At 36.2% G+C, this 21,676-nt stretch overlaps 6 protein-coding genes across 8 annotated transcripts; 5 read left to right on the plus strand and 1 right to left on the minus strand.

Annotated features, from left to right (window-relative positions):
- Positions 1–957: 957 nt before the first annotated feature.
- On the plus strand, positions 958–3,021 carry bpnt-1 (3'(2'),5'-bisphosphate nucleotidase 1). The gene is made up of 4 exons (NM_062379.7): positions 958–1,090; positions 1,225–1,377; positions 1,440–1,764; positions 2,514–3,021. The coding sequence occupies exons 1-4, from the start codon at positions 1,010–1,012 to the stop codon at positions 2,912–2,914; spliced, it is 960 nt and encodes a 319-aa protein (NP_494780.1). The 5' UTR covers positions 958–1,009; the 3' UTR covers positions 2,915–3,021.
- A 200-nt stretch (positions 3,022–3,221) lies between these two features.
- On the minus strand, positions 3,222–5,604 carry dcaf-13 (DDB1- and CUL4-associated factor 13). The gene is made up of 5 exons (NM_001383819.2): positions 5,527–5,604; positions 5,316–5,474; positions 4,551–5,262; positions 3,690–3,944; positions 3,222–3,466 (listed from the first exon to the last, which is right to left on the minus strand). The coding sequence occupies exons 1-5, from the start codon at positions 5,594–5,596 to the stop codon at positions 3,328–3,330; spliced, it is 1,335 nt and encodes a 444-aa protein (NP_001370319.1). The 5' UTR covers positions 5,597–5,604; the 3' UTR covers positions 3,222–3,327.
- A 264-nt stretch (positions 5,605–5,868) lies between these two features.
- toe-1 (HEAT repeat-containing protein 1 homolog) lies at positions 5,869–13,315 on the plus strand. Its single transcript, NM_062381.6, has 8 exons — positions 5,869–6,054; positions 6,100–7,703; positions 8,208–8,449; positions 8,505–10,179; positions 10,639–10,953; positions 11,517–12,097; positions 12,507–12,802; positions 13,102–13,315. Exons 1-8 carry the CDS (start codon positions 5,913–5,915, stop codon positions 13,197–13,199), a joined length of 4,953 nt encoding a protein of 1,650 aa, NP_494782.1. The 5' UTR covers positions 5,869–5,912; the 3' UTR covers positions 13,200–13,315.
- Positions 13,316–14,094: 779 nt separating this feature from the next.
- nhr-109 (NR LBD domain-containing protein) lies at positions 14,095–15,871 on the plus strand (the record flags this gene model as incomplete). Of its 3 annotated transcripts, none has more annotated exons than NM_001393051.2 (5): positions 14,095–14,196; positions 14,237–14,322; positions 14,555–14,922; positions 15,241–15,425; positions 15,477–15,871. In NM_001393051.2, the coding sequence occupies 3 exons, from the start codon at positions 14,566–14,568 to the stop codon at positions 15,847–15,849; spliced, it is 915 nt and encodes a 304-aa protein (NP_001380054.1). The 3 variants fall into 3 exon arrangements, with proteins under 3 accessions (NP_001380054.1, NP_001368017.1, NP_001022341.1); NM_001381389.1 differs by having other exon boundaries at positions 14,105–14,196; positions 15,477–15,849; NM_001027170.5 differs by lacking the exon at positions 14,237–14,322 and having other exon boundaries at positions 14,166–14,196; positions 15,477–15,849.
- A 130-nt stretch (positions 15,872–16,001) lies between these two features.
- nhr-273 (Nuclear Hormone Receptor family) lies at positions 16,002–17,700 on the plus strand. The gene is made up of 5 exons (NM_062383.7): positions 16,002–16,172; positions 16,217–16,302; positions 16,541–16,938; positions 16,984–17,168; positions 17,264–17,700. The coding sequence occupies exons 1-5, from the start codon at positions 16,081–16,083 to the stop codon at positions 17,637–17,639; spliced, it is 1,137 nt and encodes a 378-aa protein (NP_494784.1). The 5' UTR covers positions 16,002–16,080; the 3' UTR covers positions 17,640–17,700.
- Positions 17,701–19,506: 1,806 nt separating this feature from the next.
- Positions 19,507–21,576, plus strand: nhr-16 (Nuclear hormone receptor family member nhr-16). Its single transcript, NM_062384.7, has 5 exons — positions 19,507–19,708; positions 19,758–19,843; positions 20,077–20,504; positions 20,554–20,738; positions 21,155–21,576. Exons 1-5 carry the CDS (start codon positions 19,614–19,616, stop codon positions 21,525–21,527), a joined length of 1,167 nt encoding a protein of 388 aa, NP_494785.1. The 5' UTR covers positions 19,507–19,613; the 3' UTR covers positions 21,528–21,576.
- The last annotated feature ends 100 nt before the right edge of the window (positions 21,577–21,676 follow it).

Genomic DNA, 21,676 nt, shown 5'->3' on the forward strand with positions numbered 1-21,676 from the left:
TGCAAAGGATTATACAGTTTTCGCATAAAATACTTGATTTTTCTTTTTTTTTTGGATTTTTTCTCGTATTTTGATTCGAATTTCCTATTTATCACGAGTTTATAAAAGGAAAATTAAATTTTTTTTTGTATAAAACTTTAAAAAACGAGAATTTTTCTATTTTCAACCGTAAATACATCAATTTTCACCAATTCAACTTCGAATAAGAAGTGAATTAACAATTTTAATGTAAATTGCAAAAAAAAATCAGCATAAATGATCAGAAAATGAGAATTCTACCCGAAAACTACAGTATTACTTCTCCACGGGGAGTACACAAGCTGCGTAAATCGACACACGGCCGCGTTAGTCGTTTACGTGTTTTACATTAATTTAAAACGTATTTTTCATGTTTAAATAAACTTTGGAAGCCATTAAAAGCGGAAAATTAACTATTTTTGGCTATCGTAATTTTGTAAAATAAAATATTTAGAAAAAAATAATGTGATTTTCGATCAGTTATCAGTGATAAGCAAAGCAATTATATAACTTCCCACGCTTTTCACTGCATATATATAAATATCAGAAGAGGGATTCCTAATTGTCAGTCTTAACCGGCAAAAGATTTCCTCTAGAGATTTACTCTGCGTCTCCGCGGTGTCTGCACTCTCTCCTCGTCTACCTTCTTTATCTTCCCTTTTTACAGGCCATCTTTTGATCGTTAAATCGATTTTTCTCTTGAGAAAATCCATTTTTAAATCATTTTCACGTGGACGCCATGCTTTTTTAATATAAAATATAAATGTCGTCAGATTACGCACATTCTACGCAATCACCGATCAAATTAAATTTCTCGTTAACGAGAAAATTTTTTACCTCTTCGTTTTTTATCTTTTTTATCTCTCTTTTGCGATCCCCGCGTGTTGAACTCCACGTTGAAAAAATAAAAATCAGATAGAACAAAAAATGACGATTGCAGAGAAAACGAGAAGATCGAAAAACGGATGGAATGATTTCGGCACCAGTTGAAATGTTCAACAAAGCGAGTTTTCTCACGAGACTCGTCGCCTCGTCTGTCCGAGTTTCAGAGGCTGCCGGGGGTCTTATTAAAGTGAGTTTTTTTTAAATTTTAAAATATAGAATCTACTCGAAAAACTGTTAAAAAAGACCTCTCGTCAGGCCGAAAAGCTTAAAAAAATCAATAATTTAAGTTTAAAAATGGAAAAAAATTGTTTCGTCTTTCAGAATGTCATGGCCGGCGGAGATCTCAAAATCATCGATAAATCGGAGCACGGATCCGGCTACGATCCACAAACGGAAGCAGATCGTCGGGCTCAATACTGCATAGTTCAGTCTCTGCAGAAGCATTTCAAGAATATTAATATTATCGGCGAAGAGGTAAAAAATTAGAAGCTCTCAAAAATTAATTTAGAAAAGCATAAAATTTAATTTTTTTTCAGGAAGACACAACTGCTTGCCCGGAAATCGAAATGGGATTCAGTGCGGACGTGCTCCAAATGGAACGCCTGATGAGCACGGAGCTCAAGAATATCCAGGAAAATGATGTTGTAGTCTGGGTGGATCCGTTGGATGGAACATCAGAAGTCGCGTTGGCAGTTAAGAATAAGAATATGGCATTGTTGGAGCAGGTCACTGTGTTGATTGGAATCGCGTATAAGGGACGACCGGTGGCTGGAATTATTCATCAACCATATCATGAGAAGCTTGGAAGGACGGTTTGGGCGATTCAAGGTTGTGGAGTTCATGGAGTTGTTCCGGCTACTGGTAATTATTGATTAAAATTTTAAAAAAATATATTAAAAATGAAAATTTTCGCGAAAAAGTGCGATTTCGTACTCAAAATTACTGCCTGGTCCTGGTCCTAGCAAGAGGAAAATATTCTTCTTTCTGGTCTTGAAACGACCAAGTACTGTAATTCCAAATTTTCAAAAAAATTGATTTTTCATAGTTTTTCGGCAAAATTATATTTATTCATTTAAAAACCTCAAAATTTAACTATAAGAACACATTAAATTTTAACAAATTATACTAAAAACTATGAAAAATTTCGAAAAATTGATACAAAACAGAAGTTTGAACCTACAGTACTCCTTAAAGTCGCATACCTTTTTGCGTTTACAAAAATTTGTAGTTTCGAGACCAGGTACCGTATTTTTTCGCGCAAAACTCGTAAAATGTAGCTTTTAATAATACCGAAAACATTTATCAAATAAAAAAAACCATTTTCCGTATTTGTCACCAAAAATTACCACTTTTCAGCTACAGTACCCAGGTGTTTTAGTTTTTTTTAAAGAAAAAATTACGAAAAACACTGGAATCGCGAGTAAAAAAAATTCCGCTCGAGACCGTAATTTTTGGGAAAAAATCGCAAAAAAAAAACAATTTTCGAATAAAATAAAATTGTGCAAAAAATTTCAAAAATGTTTAATCAATCAGTCATGAACCTTTAAAACTAGAGTACCCCCGATTTTTTCGCTGCTTTTTACAATTTTTCAATAAATTATATTTTCCAGGAAATGCTCAAAAAATCGTGGTGACAACTCGAAGCCATCTCAGCGAATCTGTCTCCAACGCCCTCGAAGCTCTGAAAACTCGAAATTTGGCGGATAGCGTTGAAAAAGTCGGTGGAGCCGGATTCAAGGTGCTCAAAGTTCTGGAAGGGTGTGCAGCGTATGTCTTTGCAAGTGCTGGTTGTAAGAAATGGGACACGTGTGCAGTTGAAGCCGTGTTGACTGCTGCTGGAGGAACTCTTACGGACATTTCGGGCCGTGATATTCGATATGAGCCCGGTGTGCAGCTTAATAATACGGGAGGAGTACTGGCGACGGCTTCATGGGTCAAGCATAAGGATTATATCGATACGATTCCACAAGAAATCAAGAATATGTTGCCGGAGATTTCATCGAAAAAGTGATCTGAAGCATTCCAAATTTAATTTTTTTCCTTTTTAATATCATTTTCTTTCATGTCTAAATATTTTTCTTTCTTTTTTTAGTGTTGTAAATGAAATTATGAATTATCAAATTTTTTTTTAAATTTTCGATTTTACGGAAAATCGATAAAAAAACATAATTATTTTCTTCGAAAAAAAAAATGAAAAAATGGCCGAAAAATCGAGATTTTTTTTTTTGAAATAAAATCGAAAATTTTTCGATTCTTCGGTTAATTTTTTTGTTTTTCGAATTTCTCTAAATAATTTTTTTTTGATTTAGCGGTATTTAAAAACAAGGATTTTTTTTGGGAAAAATAGGAGAACAACCAAAAAAAAAAAGTGTGATAAACTTGAAAACAACAACAAATAACAAAAGAAAAAACGACGCTGCTGCTTCACATTTCGGCATCTCCAACCATAATCTTCTGAGTCTGTGGCAGATATGATTCCTCCTCGTCGAGTCCAGCGGCTTTTGCTCGTCGGAAATCTCGTCGTCCGCGGGCGTCTCTGATAAGCTTGTGCTCCTTGGCGGCTCTGAAAATTGTTTAGTTTTGCTTTGGAATTTCCACAAAATGTTGTTTTTCCAAAACGAACATTAGTGAGAAAATACAGAAAATCACTTGATTTCTCTGAAAATAATATTATTTTCAGCAGCATAAATGCTATTTTCAGAGAAATCAAGTGATTTTCTTCATTTTGGCACTATTTTTCAGTGTAATTGGCCAAAAATTCTGAATTTTTTCTGCAAAAAACCCACGTGAAAATATGTCTTGGCACATTGCGATGCTTTGCGATTCTTCGTACTTCTGGATGGTTCTTATAGGTATCTCGAAGTTTTTCATTATAAGCGAAAGCTTGTTTCTCTCGTTTTGTGAGTGGTCCAAGCTTCTCCGCGGCATTCGCTTTCCAGACACGAATATTCATTTCGTTACTTCCAGATAGAACGAATTTCGAATCAGCAGACCAGAGTACGGAGAGGACTGAGGCCATTCGTTTTGTGTAGTAGACGTCTCTGAAATTGTAGAATTCGAATTAATTCTAATTTTGAAGTTTATATTTTAAAATTTTGGAGTGCTAGATTAGGGGTGGGCGGCAAACGATTTTTCCAGCAAATCACCAAATTGCCGGAATTGACTATTCCGGCAAATCGGCAAACTGGCAAATTGGTGGAATTGCACTTTTTTTTTTGGAAATTCCGGCAAAATCGGCAACTTGCCACAATTCAAAATTTCCGAGAAATCAGAAATCTGGTGAATTTCTGGCAGATCAGAAATCTGGCAAATCGGCAACTTGCCACAAATCAAAATTTCCGGCAAATCAGAAATCCGACGAATTTCCGAAATTGAATATTTCCGGCAAATCGGCAACTTCCCACAAATCAAAATTTCCGGCAAATCGGTAATCCGGCAAATTGGTGGAATTAAGAATTTCAGGCAAATCGGCAATTTGCCGAAAATTAAAATTTCCGAAAAATCAGAAATCTGGTGAATTTCCAAAATTGAATATTTCCGGCAAATCGGCAATTTGCCGAAAATGACAAAAAATTTGCCGAGCGGCACATGCCGCTATCCCTGTTCTAGATTGCCGATCTACAATATTTTCAGCAATTAATATTCACCTGCTAGTCATATCTCTAGCCTTAAACAATCTAATAGATCTATCATATCCAGCAGCCACAAATTCTTGACCAGTCGGCGAATAGTCGACATCAAGCACAGCAGACGTGAATCCCTGATGAGATTGAACAGGATGTTCCATATATCTCATATCAAATGTGTACAGGCTATAGTCCTCGCTAGCCACCGTGAAGTTATAGGCCTCCATCGGATTCCACGAGATCTTATTCGGACGCATTTTCATCGTCACCTTCTTCAGTGGAACGTCTTGTCGCGTGTCGAGCACGTAAATCGAACGATCTGAGCGGGCGCCAACGATCACGTTCTCTTCGACTGGATTCGCTCGGCATGTGTGAATTGTGTCAGTGCCGAGATTATAACTGCGTAGTGGTGTCTCACGATACGGCTTCCAAACACTAATATCTTCTCCACAAGTGACAAAATCCGAGGAGAATGAGAGATGAGAGACTCCATACACAATTCCATCCATTGCAATTGAATGGGCCGGCGTTTTCTGTTGTCCTTCGATCTTCCAATATTTGAGTTGATTGTCCTGTCCAACAGTTACAAAGTTTTCTCCATTATTATTATCAATTGAAATATCATTAACAAGTCCTCGATGTGCGTCTAAAGTTGCTTGACACTCTCTGGAAGCCAAATTCCAGATTTTTACTTGACCATCTCGGGCGCCGGAGAAAACTGTGGATGGGCGATCTGGAAAATTGAAAAATATTTTTTTCTAGAGATTTTCAAGAAAAATCAATTACTCGGATGCTTTGCAAGAACTTGAACTCCGTCGACATGGCCGTCAAGACTCGCAACGAATGGTTTAGCGAAAACTCGCTCCAATTTCGTGGCATTTAGAGCACGTGTGTATTCAACTTGAGATCTGAATGGGTCCGCTGGTGTGTTGAAGTTTCGAACGACTGGAAACATTGAATTAATATATGAAATTATAAAATACTAGGAAAATCTTACTTTTGTTCCTTTTGTCCGTGGTTTCTCTTTGATAAGTGTTTGGATTTCGAGAAATCACCTTGATTTTCATTTTGTTACCTGAAAAAAATCACTTAAATTTCGAGGAAAATTACGAAAAGCTTTTCTTATATAAAAACAATAAAAAAGAAAAAATTTAAGTGTCGTAAAGTGTGGTGTGCGGTCCGCAAACTTGCGTGCGGTGTTCACGTACCGCGCCCTAAACTCGAAAATTTATTTTTTATTCTAATTATTTTTTTGTAATTTTCGCATTTTTAAGCGCAATTTTCTTTCTTTGAACAGTTTTTTTTTTGTTTCAAAAATTAAATAAAATTACCATTTTTCAGAATTGTTGTCTGTTATTTCTCCAAACCCCGGGTATCATAAGAATGGCGACGTCGTTGACAAGCCAGTTGGAAAATTTGAGAACATCGGCCGCTCGTCACTTGACGGTTGAGAAGCGCCATGTTTCTTTATTGTTCGATAGAAAAGAAGCCAATAAACTATCAAATGAGACCGCTCACAGAATTGGTAAGAGCTTCGAGAATTTAATTTATTTATTCTTTATTATTTCAGGAGTTGCGGGACTCGAGCAAATGAAGAGAATCGACCCAGTTTTTGATACAGAATTCGCCAACGATCTATTCTCTGAAGAGCGTGTAGACTTTGTCAGGTCAATGCTCGAAAAAGGCGCCAATGAAGAGCTCAACAAACAAATCGAAAAGCTTCTTCTGGAACTTTCTCCGTATCTACAACATTTCGCTTGCCAACAAGTTCTTGAATTCCTGATCCACACTTATCAAATCTACTCTTTCAACGCCGAGACGCTTCTTCTCACTTTTCTCCCATTCCACGAGACCAAAGTCTACTCCAGACTTCTCCGTATTCTGGATTTTGACTGGAAAAGATCGAAAGAATGGCAATTTATGCAGCAATTCACGAAGACGGAGACACCAATCCCATTCACTTCAATCGCAAGAGCCACGTTGTCAAGCAAGCATTCGATTATTACCTGTATCACGGATCACATCAGACATGCTGTTGAGATTGTTGGAAGTGACTATTTGGAAATTAAACATCCTATTCTCTTCAATTTTCACGCGAAATTGTTGTTGAGCATGTTCACGGATCCAGAAAAAGTCGACGAAATGATGCTTGCCAAGTTGATGCCGTTCATCGAAAATGGAATTAAAAGCCCAATGAAATCTTTCCGTTACTCTGCAATGGTTGTCATCTCCCAGCTGGTGTTGACGGTGAAGCTCAAGGATGAGGTTTTGAACTCAATGTGCAAGCTGCTGATCACAAAAATGCGATCGGACACCGCAGCAGCTTCACTTTCGACTCTGATGGTTGTTTTCCAGCAGCAAAACGTGCAGAGTTTGTCGAAGAATACGCTGAAGAAGCTGCTCCGCCACGAGGAAGGCATTGATGTCTGGAAGATTCTGAAGGAACTCTCAGAGCGTACAGATACGACAAAGTTCTTCAATGTTCTGTGGAAAGAACTTATTGTGTTGTCAAAAGATGCAGAATCTGAAGATAATACCTTGGCGATTGATGTTCTTATAGAAACTATTGAAGATGCTTCGATTTTGACTGGAGATCAAGCTGGAACAATCTTGAAGCTGATCCTTCAGGAAGGAATGGACGGAAATATTTTCGATAATAAGAAGAAGCTGAAATCGAATATTCGAGCTATTGGAATGCGATTTGCGAAGCAATTTGATGCGATTCACGCCGAATTGAAGGCTAAGGACAAGAAAACCTTGAAAAATGTGCTCAAAGAATACCAAATTGAAGATATTGTGCAATTCGCCAGTGAAGCTGTCGCTGCCACTCAATCTGAGGAATCTATTGAAATTATTTCCGAGGAAGCTCCATCTTCCAAGAAAATCAAGCTCACCGCTTCAGAAAAAGCTCAAAAGCTGGCTCAAAGTTCAGAATTCGCGAAACGAGAAGTTTTCTCCGGTGACCCGATCAATAAGGCGACCGAATGGTTGAACGGAGAGAAATGGGACAAAGTCGAATGGGCTCTGAATGAGATGGCTCAACGAGGAGAGAAATATTTCAGTCGTAAGGTGGAAGATGACGTCGAGCAATTTGTGTTGGAGATTGTGAAGGTTGTCGGTGTTGGAGGAGTCAAACAGATTGATGGAGGCAGTGTTAAGGCTGCGTTGGCTGGGGTAATTTTTGTCGAATTTCACTATATCAGCCCTAAAAAGTCCGAATTTCCAGCTTGAAAATTTGAATGGCAAATCAAAATTTCGAAAAAAAAAACCAATTTTTGAACTAAAATTTGAAATTTCCCCAAATTTTCCGTGTCGTAGAAGCTGGAGCACAGTTTTTATCGATTTATCCCACATTAATTGCATATTTTGGTCATTTTTTTTCTCGCCGTAATTCGTTATATATTTAGGCATATTATAAGTAGATAAGCTCCGAAATTACCAAAATTGGGTGCCAATCTGCCTAAAATTTGGCAAAATCAACAAATTTAGGAGACAGTTCGATAAAAACTGTGCGAAATTTCAGATTTTAGCAAAATTTAGCTCTTTTTTTCGAAAATTGACATTTTTTGAGAGGTCTCAGTACGAAATTTGATTGTTTCCTGTTAATTTTAGTATAATTAAGCAAACTAACACAAAATCTTCACCCAATTAATCTGATTTTCAATTTTTCTATTTCAGGCCAACCTCAACCCCCAATTCGTCGCTGACCTGCTCACCAAATTCGATGGAGTCTCGGAAATTGCTCCAAAACGAACCAAGGGTGCTCAGAAGAAGAATCTCGTCGAAAAAACGTTTGGAACCGAAGAATCATGGGAAGCGTTCAATCAACGTGTCGTATTTGTGTTGGATCTTCTGAATGCTCGTCAAATTATTCCGTCGAGTGAAAAGGTTCTTGCTGCTCTCTTTGCAGTTGTTAAGCAGTGAGTTTTATTTATTAGAAATTGAATTTAAACAATAAAATTAAAATAATTTCAGAGTGAACTCCAAATCCGACGTGGAAAGCTCGTCATACCAGCAGCATCTCGCTGTGAATGCCATTCGAAAGATCCTTGAACATCCTGAAAAGACAAAGATCGGAGCGTCGGAAGTCGACATGGATTGTGTTATCGAAACGATGCGATCCACTCACAATCATCACCTCCTTCGAGATTGTCTCCGTTTGATTGTGGCCGCTGCCAAGCACACCCCCAATTCAGTGGTGAAGCACGTGATGTCTGTATTCACGTTCATGGGAAATGGAATGCTTCGAAAAGACAATGAATTGACACTTTCAATCGTCGAAAAGACTGTCGAATCGCTGTTCTCAACGATCATTAATAGTTCTGGACAAGCGGTGCTCACCAAGCAACAGCAAACCGAGAAGCTCATCGAGTTGGCTCGGCTCTTCGCCGCGAGTGCTATAGATATCCCAGCACATCGTCGAGCAAGAATCGCACAAGCCATCGCTAGAGCTGTTCAAGCAGAGAATGCATCGACTGTTGTGCTGGTGTTGGTGTCCAGTTTCTGTGCTCGCTGGCAGAGATCTTCAGATGCAGCTGCTCAGGAAGCAATGAAGCGAGGATCGGATCAAGATGCTTATGATGATTTAGCAATTGAACTTCTCAGTGCTCTCAATCCATTCGAGCAGCTTTCAAGTGTCCTCGAGATGTGTGAATATGTGCGTCGTCTTGGAGGTGATAAGCCAGCGAAGTCCACCACCACCAAGAAGGATCTGGACACGATGATCTTCGATCGAACAGCTCAGACTTTGCCGAGAATTCGACATTTCCGATATGTAGTGGTCACTCTTATCTCGAGAATCTTCTCAAATCGAGTATTGATTGAAAGATTAGCTGCGTATGATGACGAGGAGCTTCTGAAGAATGCATTACCACTTGGAAAGAGGCTTATCGAGTGCTCCGTTGAGCTGGATGAGTTTGCGAACAAGGAAGCCAATGATCAAGATGGATCAGATCCACAAGCTCAAAGATATTGGGTTGCATTCGCGTCAAGAACCGAGGTGGTCAGTGAGAAGCTGAGACACTTGCTTCCAGGAGGTGTAGCCGCTCGTCTCATCGCTGATGTTCTTCAAGAGTGTGTTAATGACAAGAAGATGTCGTATAAGATGTGCGAGAAAGTCCTGCAACTCGCGAACATCAAGCTCGGACACGATCGTTACCTATTCGCCGATAGTGGAATCAACGAGAAGGAGCTTATCACGTTGGCTCAGGCTCTCAACAAGTTTATCGTTGCCGAGACGAAGAGTGAGGAGAAGATGAGAATGTGCCAGAATTCTGCGTATACGTTGAAGTTGATCGCGAAGAATCTTCCGTCACAATCGGAATCGCTAGTTCTCGCAGATACAATGCAACGGTGTGTGAGCATTGTGAGCCAATATCAGAAGCTCGACGAGAATTTGACTGGAAATGTGCTTCTTCTTGCCGGAGAGCTCATTCGTTCGCATAATATGAGATCTACGATTCATCATGCGACAAGTCTTTTGAAGACGTGTCTAGCAACTGTTCAGGAGTGTATCGCCAGATTCTCGAAGCCTCAGTATGATTCTGCAGCATCTCCAGGATCATCGGTGGCAGGTGGACGTGGAAATCGAGGTCACCGAATCAGACAACAATCACTGGGAGGAAACAAGTTTGGAAGTGATACCTTATTGGTACGGCAGAGTTTGTTACACTAAAAATAGCTCGAAAAACCTGAAATTTGGCTTAAAGTGTCATTTTTCTGGAGCATTTTTTCGAGTTTTGCCTGAAATTTGGAAATTTTTCAGTCAAAATTGGCGAAATTTGAATTTTTCGGTTAAAACTGCCACTTTTTCTGGAAAAAAATCCCAATTTTTAAAGCTAAGAGTTAAAGCTTTAAAGCTGAAACTGAATTTTTTGGAAAAAATAAATAATTTTCAGATTTAAATGACGATTTTTGTCAAATTGTGTAATAAATCTACAATTTGAGGCGAAAAACGTCATTTAAACTCGAAAATTTGATGATTTTCACAGAAAATTAACAATTTTAACTTCAATTTTTTAGATTTTCTTCCAGACAATTGATAAATTTCGCCTGAAATTTGTAGATTCTGCCCTTTTAACTCAATTTTTTTCAATCTTCAATTTTCCAGATCTGCTCCCTAACATGCATCCAACGAGTCTACGATCAATTCGCCTCATTCGTCGTTGAATCGACTGGTGACGTCATCATTCGATATTGTCGGCTTATTGCTCGATTCGGAGATCCATCGGAGCTCCTGGCTCTCAATCAACCATCTTCTAGCACAACAGCAGCATTCCAAGGAGGATCACAGACTAGTGGATTTGGAAGTAAAACTGGAATCCATCATCGTCTATCGTTGATTCGTCGTTCATTGCTTTCTATCGAACTTCGCGTGCTTCCTGCTCATATTGTGAAGACGGTTGGAGAGTTGAAGACTGAAAAGGTATCAGTTTACAAAAATTTGAATTCCCCGCCGAAAATTGACTAAAAAGCCGAAAAATTGACTAAAAAAGTGCCAAATTTCTTGCCAAATTTCGAAAATAAAATTATTTGAGAAATTTCTGAAAAATCAAATTTTTTAGTTACAAAAAAAATCAGTTTTTTTGGTGTCATTTTGAGTATAATAAAAACGCGAAAGAAAAAATTCTGGCTGTTGTCGTTTTTCGGCAAATCAACAAGAATTTTCCGGAAGTTTTCAATTCTGGCAATTCGCCGGAAATTTTCGGCAGTTGCCTTTTTTCCGGCAAATTCGGTAAATCGCCTATTTGCCAGAAATTTCAAATCCGGCAATTTGTCGATTTGCCGGAAATTTAAATTCCGCCAAATTTTCGATTTGCTGGAAATTTAAAGTTCCGGCAATTTGCCGAAAATTTAAATTCCGGCATTGTGCCGATTTGCCAGAAGTTTTCAATCCCGGCAATTTGCTGATTTGCCGGAAATTTAAATTCCGGCAATTTGTTGATTTGCCAGAAATTTTCAAAATATAAATTTGCTCTAAATTTACAGAAGGCTCTCAGTGCTCTATTCAACTTGCTCACTGGATACATCGAAACTCAACATCAACAGAAGCCGGAAATCCTCCGTAAATCAGTAATTCAGCTCAGAAGAACCTTCGTCAGTGATGTCATCACTCCAACATTGATTGTCAGAAGTCAAGAACGTCAATCGGATCAATTTGAGAATGTTGAAAAGCTCGAGCACACTGTCTTCAATTTCGTTATCTCCATTGCCAGTATTCTCAGTGAAGTGGAATTCCGTACAGTCGTCAATGAGCTCGTCGCTTGGGCTGAGCCGGGTCTCGAAGCGAAGGCTGATTTGGCAGCCAGACTTCGACTCGTTTCACTTCTCCACTTTGCCAATGATCTCTACACTTCGTTCAACTCGTTGGCTCTTCCATATTTCGGTCGAATTTTGGAAATTTCTGCGCTCGTCCTGAAGAAATGCAATGCGACGCTGCTGCTCGGAACAGATGAGCTGTTGTTGAGTGGAAAACGAGGATCAATTGAGGCATTAGAGACGGATCTGGCACTGACACTTGCGATTGATGTCATTTCGAATGCTGCTAGGCACAGAGACTTTTTCACTGTGTGAGTTGAAGTTGGAGCAGCTCACCGAAAAAAAAATTCGACAAAAAAAAAGAAGATAAAATCAAGTTTTTCTCCTCTACCCGGCTAAAAAATAGCCTTTTTAAAAAACTTTTTTGGCCGAAAAAAACCGAAAAATACATTATTGAAATTGTATTATTTAAGGTATTATTTATTTATTTCAAAATCTATTAAAAAAGAAAACTTCTAAATTTTTAATATACCTCAGTTTTCAACTATCAAAATTTTAAAAATCGATTCAAAAAATTATTTCAATGATATCATACTCAAAAATTCCCTATTTTCCAAGAATTTGGAAATTCTTCACAACTTTGACTGGACTTTTTTGAAAAATATAGGATTTTCTAGACCTCAAATCTCAAATCATCTGTAATTTTTATCAATTTTGCAGTGATCGTTGTCAATTGGTGTCGGATGTGATAGTCAATGAATTGGTTAACACGAAGGTTGAAGGCCATGAGAAACGTTGTTCCGATCACCTGGTTCCAGCCATCTACCGTATCGGAAATGCTGATCCGGACAGCTTCCCAGAGCTTCTGAATAAGATAATGCTCAAGACAAGAGATTCGAGAGCAAAGATCCGTTATCGTGCTCTCATTGTTCTCGAGTTGTTGATCAAGGAGATCGGAGATGGAGTACAACCGCATCTTTCGATTCTTCTTCCGTTCCTTAATGAGCTTATTGAAGGTTTGTTTCGGAAATTTTGTAAAAATTACAATAATTCATTCATACCAAGAGATTCATCGTAATTTTTTTCTTTTTTTTCAGGAGAAATCGATAAATCAAAAAAAAAGTTTAGAAAGTTAACCATAAAATCCAATTTTTATTAGAATTATTTTCAAAATCCTTAATTTTTTAGTTAAAAACTGTAATTACTATATGAAACAAGCTTACATAAAAGTTATGAAAATCCACTTTTTTCTCGATTTTCTTGTCCTGAAGATCAAATTATTTGCCTATTATCCTTTAAAATTTTAAATTTCCAGATGAGAACAAACAAGTCGAGGCACAATGTCAAAAGGTTATCAATTCTCTTCAACACAAATTCGGAGAGACATTCTGGAGTGGCGGTTCATCGGCTTAAATCAAAATATTTGTTTTTTTGTTGTTTTAATTGTTGGTTTTGTGTCTTTTTTTCTAGCTGTTTTGGTTTTTAAAATTTTTTTAAATTTTGATGTTTCAATAAAAATCAATTATAAGAAATTGGCATCTTACGAGGATTTGAAAAAATCCATATTATTCATTAGTGGGCAGCCTTGCCCTAGTAGGATAAGAATAATTCTAATATATGTAGGCAAAAATAGATGGATTTTCCAAACTTTGAAAATTCATAAATCTCTTCAAAGTAACTTTTTTTGAACAGTCTTTCAGAAACTTTGTAGTAATTTTTAAGCTCTTTCAGAATATACCAACAATATTCTAGTAGGTACAAGATGCTTCACGTAGTTACAGAAATAGTACATTTTCAGCCCTACCTTTTAGTGCGTATTTTATTATTTAATGAAAACTACCATTTATAGACAAAAATAGATGGATTTTCGAAATTTTGAAAATTCATAAATCTCTTGTAAATAATTTTTTTTGAAATGTCTTTCAGAAACTTTGTAGTAATGTAAGGATTGAAATTTTTGAATAAATTATGAGTTTTATACAACTGTGTGTATATAAAAGGGGGAAAACTTGAAAATTATATATCCTACTTTTCAAAACAAATTTTAAAAAAAACTGAATAAATTAATTTGACAAATTTATAACCAACTGACCAAAAAATTATTTGGAACAATTTTCTGGAAAAAAGCTTTCGAAGAAGTTAATAAATTTTCAAATCCAATTTTACCGGAAGTGTAAAATTTCTCTATTAATTTTTTTGTTTTCCACCTCTCTCTTGGGCAACTACAAGAACTACATACACTCTCTCATTATCATTCTTATCATCAATTCCTCTTTTCTCTATTTCTTTTTCTCATCCATTTTCTCCAATTTCCCGTGATGGGGCCTCGATCAAAAGGGGAAAATCAATCGAAATGTTCGATTTGTCAAGAATCTGGAGATGGTTTTCACTTTGGAGCAGAAGCTTGCAGGTAAAATTTAAATTGTATACAAGACATCGCACAATTTCAGAGCATGTGCTGCATTCTTCCGGAGAAGTATTTCAGAAAATAAATTATATACATGTAGCGGAAATAACGATTGTGATGTTACTGTTAGTGAGTAAAAATTAATTGACCTGTTTTGAGCCAAAATTTTGGACTATGTTATAAACTCAAAGGCATTCTGTAAAAAAAAACTTCAAAAAAATAAAACATTTTCACTAAGGTCGGGCTTACAAGCCTACATAAGGCTCAGTCTAAGCCTCTAAGCCTAGGCCTAAGCCAGGCAGACAGGCAAGTCGGCTTGTTCTCTAAGCCCAATTGAAATTATCTATCTTGATTTGTTTAGACATCAGATGCATGTGCCGGGCATGTCGACTTACCAAATGTATCGAAGTTGGAATGAACCCTGTAGGAGTTCGGCAGAAGCCTGGTAGTTTCCGGAAATCAAAGGAACTCATCTCTCCCAGTTCATCAAATCATGACGAGTTCAGTCGAATGCCAATACTTTCAAAAATGAAATTGAACTATGAAAATATGAGAAATGCCAGGAAAGCATTGCACAATGAAGTTGGAGAAAATGTATTTGAGGAGAAGATTCCAAAAGAAATAAATTATAAAGAATCAGTTCAGCAGGGAATGAAGGATTATACGCTGATGCCTGAATGGGTGTCCTCTTGTTTTGATGAGTTTCGAACGTTATCCGCTGATCAGAAAGTGAGTCGGAAAACTTAAATGGCTATTTTAACACATCAAATGTTTCCCTATACCTTGAGGCAAAAGGTAGCCATGTAGGTAGGCGAAAGGTGCGTAGGTAGGCCCTCAGAAATGTGGCAGACATGTAGGTAGGACATTTGCTAAGGCATGCAGCAGATCTAAATATAGCGGTGCCTTACAGCCGTACCTACCTGCTTGTCTACCTATTTCATATGCCTACGTAAAATGTCAAAACATTTTTGAGCAAATTGAACAATAATGAGGCTAAAACTAGACATGTTAAAAATACTTCTATTTTTGAATTTTCCTTTTTTGCAGAATATCTTGTTCCGCAACTCCTACATTCCATTTTTCATGATGGAAACTGCATTTTTAAGTCATATCAACAATATGCCGGACTCTGTCATTTTCCCATCTGGAGACTATTGTGACATGAAAAACTTGGAGCGATACTATAATTCTACAAATTTTGAAAAAAAAATCAGCACGGAAGATATTGAAAAGTATTAGAAAAGAGATGGTTAAACTTAACGTTTTTTTTTTCAAATTTTCAGCTTGTTCAAGCCGTTCTACGACAATTACAAGAGATCTTTGCTCCTCCCAATGATGAATCTTCAAGTTGACATCTATGAATTTCTCACACTTTTTACACTTCTCCACTGGGATACTGGCCTTGTTGAGATCACCGATGAATGTCTGGAAATTGGCACAAAAGTCAAAGCAGAAGTATTCAAGGAGCTGGATTTCTATTTGACAAATGTGAAGAAAGTCGCAGAGCCATCAGTTAGAATAGGGACAATTGTCAACTTACTTCCAGCAGTTCATAAAAGCGTACGGAGAATACAGGATGACATGGAGATGACTAAAGTCTTTAATATTTTTTCGGCGCCCAATGAGTTTTTTGATCTTGTTACTGGCAATTTCTGAGAATAAAAGAAACAAAATTCTTGTTTTATTTGTTTTACTAATTCAACTTACAAAGGAATACGTTTCAAATGAATGCAATATTGCCTCGTAATTTTTTTCTTTTCCGCCTCTCACTATTTATCAACAGAAAACCATATTTTATCTTTCTATCTCCATTATCAATCATTATTCTGCACTTTGTGTGTTCATAAACTATTGATTAATTTAAAAGAAAAAAATTAAATTGCTAGAATGGGACCACGACAAAAAGATAAGGATCAATCGAAATGCTCAATTTGCCGAGAACCTGGAGATGGGTTCCACTTTGGAGCAGAAGCTTGCAGGTACTTATTTATTTATAGGTCAGACTTTAAAACCTAGATTTCAGAGCTTGCGCAGCATTTTTCCGTCGAAGTGTGTCCCAGAGTAAAACATATTTGTGTCAAGGGAATAACGATTGCGATGTTACTGTTAGTGAGTATTTTTAAACTTCTGTAAATATTAACATTTAATTTTTAAAGTACAAAAAATAACATATTAATCAATTCCTTACACAGGCATGTTGTACCTTTGTAAAAGCAAAAGAAAATGTAACATATTTTTTGGGAAAAAAGGGACCGCCTGAAAAAAATCACGGTCGTTTTTTTGAAGTTGTTTGGACCAAACTTTGGATTAGTTTAATTATTAAAAATTTAATATAAATAAAATTCAGATATTCGATGTATGTGCCGTGCGTGCCGTTATGTCAAATGCATTGAGGTTGGAATGAATCCTGTCGGAGTTCAACAGAAACCAAGACTACCCAAAAACCGCAAAGAAGTTTCAATTGATTTACTCTCGAGCCCCCGAACGTCCAACTCATTGATGCTCGAACTACCACTTACGGGTCAAATGCCAATTCTCTCAAAAATCCGAGCAAGTTACCAAACAATGTGCAATGCTCGGATAGCGCTTCACAAGGCTGAAGATAAAACTGTATTTGAAAAGAGAACTCCAAAGGCAGTAAATTACAAAGAAGCGGTGAAGCAGGGTATGAAGGATGTCACGTTGGCTTCTGATTGGGTCTCATGGAGCTTTGATGAATTTTCCAACTTGCCGATTGATCAGAAGGTAGGTTTTTAGGTTTTAGCAGTTAAAGTGGATTGTTTTTTTCAGAGAATTTTGTTCCACAACTCGTACACCGCATTTTTCATTATGGAAAGTGGATTTTCGAGTCATTTGAACAATACACCGGATGCAATAACATTCCCATCTGGGGACTATATTGACACAAATGATTTGAATTCATTTTACAATGGTACAGATTCTGATAAGCAAATTTCCAGTGAAGATATTAATAGGTGAGTAGGAAAAAACTCGATCTGGAATATGTCGTTAGAATATTCCAACTATTCCTGAAAAAATCAGTTATGTACAACAAATCTAAAAAATTTAGACTCTTCAAGCCATCCTATGAGCGCTTCAAAAAGTCAGTGATCTTGCCAATGATGACTCTTCAAATGGATATAATAGAATATCTTGCTCTCTTCACAATGTTACTTTGGGATACTGGACTTATCGAATTGAGCGATGAATGCATTAAAATTGGCGATAAGATCAAAACTCAAGTATTGAAAGAACTCGATTTTTATATGAGGAATGTAAAAAAAGTCGAAGAGCCTCTTGTGAGAATTGGAACTCTTGTGAATATTCTACCAGATGTGCATAAAAGTGTTCGTAGGATACAGGATGATTTGGAAATGACAAAAGTTTTCAACTTGTATGCGCCGTCCGATGAATTTTATGATCTCGTGATGGGAAATTATAATTGATATCATATTTTAAGTTTTAACTAATTTTTACTCATTTTACGATAAATGTATAATATATTGACAATCTGCTTAAAAGACGGCCTACGCCTACCTGAAGGAGTGCCTAAAGCCAAAATAGACGTGAAAATTTGTTTCAACTCACTTTAGTGTACTTTGCTTCTGAGTACAGAAAATAGATGGTAGGTAGGTAGAAGGTAGGCATATATATAGTCAGATTTTACCAATTCTCCATTGACATTGAATGTATTTAAATCGAGCTGAAAATCGAAAATTTGAAAAAATTCTCTGAAAAAATGAGAGTATAGGGAAAGATGTTCAGTGGACCAAATAACCGCTTAAACTCGCTAAACTGAGTATCTTCAAACTGGCGTATCTCAAAAAAAAGAAATATTTTTTATTTTTATTACATTAATTATTATTTGAATACACCAACTATTTGTTGAGTTACACAGAGTCAAAGCCATTTTTCCAAAATTCACAAAAAATTTTGAGAACTCTTTTATTGTATCCTTTATAACTCAACATTCATTGAATTTCAAAAGATAAATTTTGTTAAATAGTAAATGAAAAATATTTTTCCACATTTTATCAGTTTTGTTTTTTGATATTTTTATGTATTGTCAAGTTACAGACCGTTTTTCAAAAAAATCAAATTTCCGCCATAAAACTCTTCATATACAACGTATCGGCTTGAAATTTTGAGAAATGATCATTTTTTTGAGGTCTCTACAATGTCCTAAAAAATCTTTCAAAAAACACTGTCCATCTCCAAAATCGTCCTTTGCTCCGAAAAATGAAATGGGACTTTTGCTTTTCGAAAAATGGGCCAAAAAATCAAATTGCGATTTTTGAGTCGAAAAAAATATTTTTAGAATGCTGAGAACACGCTATTTACGAATTTCATGTTCATTTTAGGTGAATTCTTGTTTAAAATGACCTAAAAATTAAACAAAAAGAACATAATTTTAATTCTCACGTGAAATATTTTTATTTACAATAAAACAATTGAAGCACTGAGCAAGTTACCAAAAATTTTTACGTGAGAATTAAAATTATGTTCTTTTTGTTTAATTTTTAGGTCATTTTAAAGAAGAATTCACCTAAAATGAATATGAAATTCGTAAATAGCGTGTTCTCAGCATTCTAAAAATATTTTTTTCGACCCAAAAATCGCAATTTGATTTTTTCGCCCATTTTTCGAAAAGCAAAAGTCCCATTTCTTATTTTGGAGCAGAGGACGATTTTGGAGATGGGCAGGATTTTTTGAAAGATTTTTTAGGACATTGTAGAGACCTCAAAAAAGTGAGCATTTTTCAAAATTTCAAGTCGATACGTTATATATGAAGATTTTTATGGCGGAAAATGGATTTTTTCAGAAAACGGTCTATAACTTGGCGGAACATGAAAATATCAAAAAACTTAAAACTGATAAAATGTGGAAAACATTTTTTCACTCACTATTTAACAAAATTTATCTTTTGAAATGCAATGAATGTTGAGTTATAAAGGGTACAACAAAAGAGTTCTCAAAATTTTCTATGAATTTTGGAAAAATGGCTTTGACTCTGTGTAACTCAACAAAAAATTGGTGTGTTGACATACAAATTATTGAATTAAAAAGAAAAAATATTTCTGATCATTTTGTTGATTGGACATTTGTTTTCCAGATGTGTATTTTTCAAGATACGCCAGTTTGAAAATACTCAGTTTAGAGAGTTTTGGAAGTTATTTCATTTTTAGATCGAAAGCCGCCATCAACTCCAGTGCATCCTTGTCTGACACGTGTGATACTACGGCTGTACTATCCAACTGTACTATCAATTTTCCCTATGTTTTAGTTTGTAGTCAATGTGGTCTAGTTTTTCCTTGTCTCTATTTCTCTTGTCTCCACCTCTGTCTATTTCTCCATACTCTGACTTTTATCAGTTTTCTTTTTTTTCCATTTGATAAATTATTATCGATTTCTACAAAAAAATGGGTGGACCTCGATTTAAAGACAAGGTATTTTTAAAATGTGCAATATGTCAAGAAAGTGCAGAAGGATTTCACTTTGGAGCAGAAGCTTGCAGGTAATTTTTAACAACAATCATTAATTAAAATTAAACAAAGTTGTTTCAGAGCCTGCGCCGCTTTCTTCCGTCGAACTGTTTCAAACAGGAAAACATATTCCTGCCAGGGAAATAATGATTGTGATGTTACAATTAGTAAGTTCATGAAGTGGCACACAGGCACGTCTTGTGCCTCTGTGCCTATTTTGCACCTGAACACCTACATGCTTACCTACCGCCTGCTTTGTGTGTTTGCTGCAATTCTTTTTTCCAAATTAATGCCTTAAATGTTCAACTAGAAATGTGAGGAAGAATGTTCACGTTAACTTTGACAGTAGGCATGAATGTAGGCGTAGGTAACCAAATTGGAAAAAAACCAAATTTTTAAGATATCCGATGTATGTGCCGAGCATGTCGTTACATCAAATGCATCGAAGTTGGAATGAACCCTGCCGGAGTTCAACAAAGACTGCCACCATCCAAAACTTTGGTTGAAGTATCAATGGATCTTCCGACAGTCTCTAATCCTTCTATTCTAAGTTTTCCAAGTCCTCCATCTTCTCTCATGCTACACATACCCTCATCTTATTCAAATCAAATGCCGATTCTTGACAAAATGAGAAAAAGCTACGAGACATTGTGCAATGCTCGAAAGACACTCCACAGGAAAGACGGAGCAAATATATTCCAAGATAATGTTCCTAAACCTGTAACTTATAAAAAAGCAATTGATCAAGGCATGAAAGATGTTAAATTAACTTCTGATTGGGTTTCCTGGTGCTTTGAGGATTTCAAAAATCTTTCAATTGATCAAAAAGTAGGGATCTACTTTTGAAGCTCTTTGTATATTAAATTGATTCTTCCAGAAAATCCTGTTTCACAATGCCTATACTCCATATTTCATGATGGAAGGTGGGTTCTTGAGCCATATCAGGAATACACCAGAGCATCTTGTAATGCCATCCGGGGACTATATAGATACACTGGATTTGAACTCATTCTACAATTGTTCAGAGTCGGATAGGCAAATTTCAAGTAAAGAAATTGACAGGTTATTTGTTGTATTTTTATCTATTTAATATTCACAAGGGTGTACATACTATTTTTTGATTAATTCTATGCCAAGTTTGATTCAAACGTGCAAAGCAAGTCTAACTTTGTCCAAAACTTTTTCAAAGTCTGTCCGAAGTTTGGCCAAAGTTTTACACACTTTTCATTATAGTATGACAGAAATTCAGTCGAGTATCGAGAAATGTTTATTTTTCTATTCGAACTTCATACGAGTATCGTAATTTCGTGAAAATTTTCAGTCGCTGCAGGTGCCAAATTAAATATGTCAACTGACGTGTTAGTGCAATTATTTAAGTTCTGTCAAATTTGGAAACTTTCCTGGTATCTGTTGACAACAGATTTCAGTCAAAAAATTTTTTTCATAACAACCAGAAAAATATTAATTTGTTTTTACAGATTATTCAAACCTTCAAACGATCGTTTCATCAAATCTGTCACACTTCCAATGATGTCTCTTCAACTCGACATTTTTGAATTTTTCGTTCTATTCACACTGCTGCTCTGGGATACTGGACTCATTGAAATTAGCGAAGAATGCATTGAAATTGGAACTAAAGTTAAAACTCAAGTATTGAAAGAACTCGATTTTTATATGAGGAATGTGAAGAAAGTCGAAGAGCCTCTTGTCAGAACAGCCAATATTGTCAATCTTCTCCCAGCTGTTCAAAAAGGTGTCCGGAGAATTCAGGACGATTTGGAAGTGACAAAAGTTTTTGATCTCTATACGGCTTCTGATGAATTTTATAATTTAATGAGTGGAAGGTTTTGAATGCTTCATGTTTGAAAAATCATGTTAATAAAGTATTGATATAAAAACATACGCACGCCTTTTACAGATAGTTTTTAACATTTCGCAGAAAATTTTAGAAAATTTGAAAAAATAATTTATGCAGTGCCATTACATTTTGAACGTTTCTA

The sequence above is a fragment of the Caenorhabditis elegans genome, chromosome II, assembly GCF_000002985.6.
Source record: "Caenorhabditis elegans chromosome II".
NCBI lineage: Eukaryota > Metazoa > Nematoda > Chromadorea > Rhabditida > Rhabditidae > Caenorhabditis > Caenorhabditis elegans.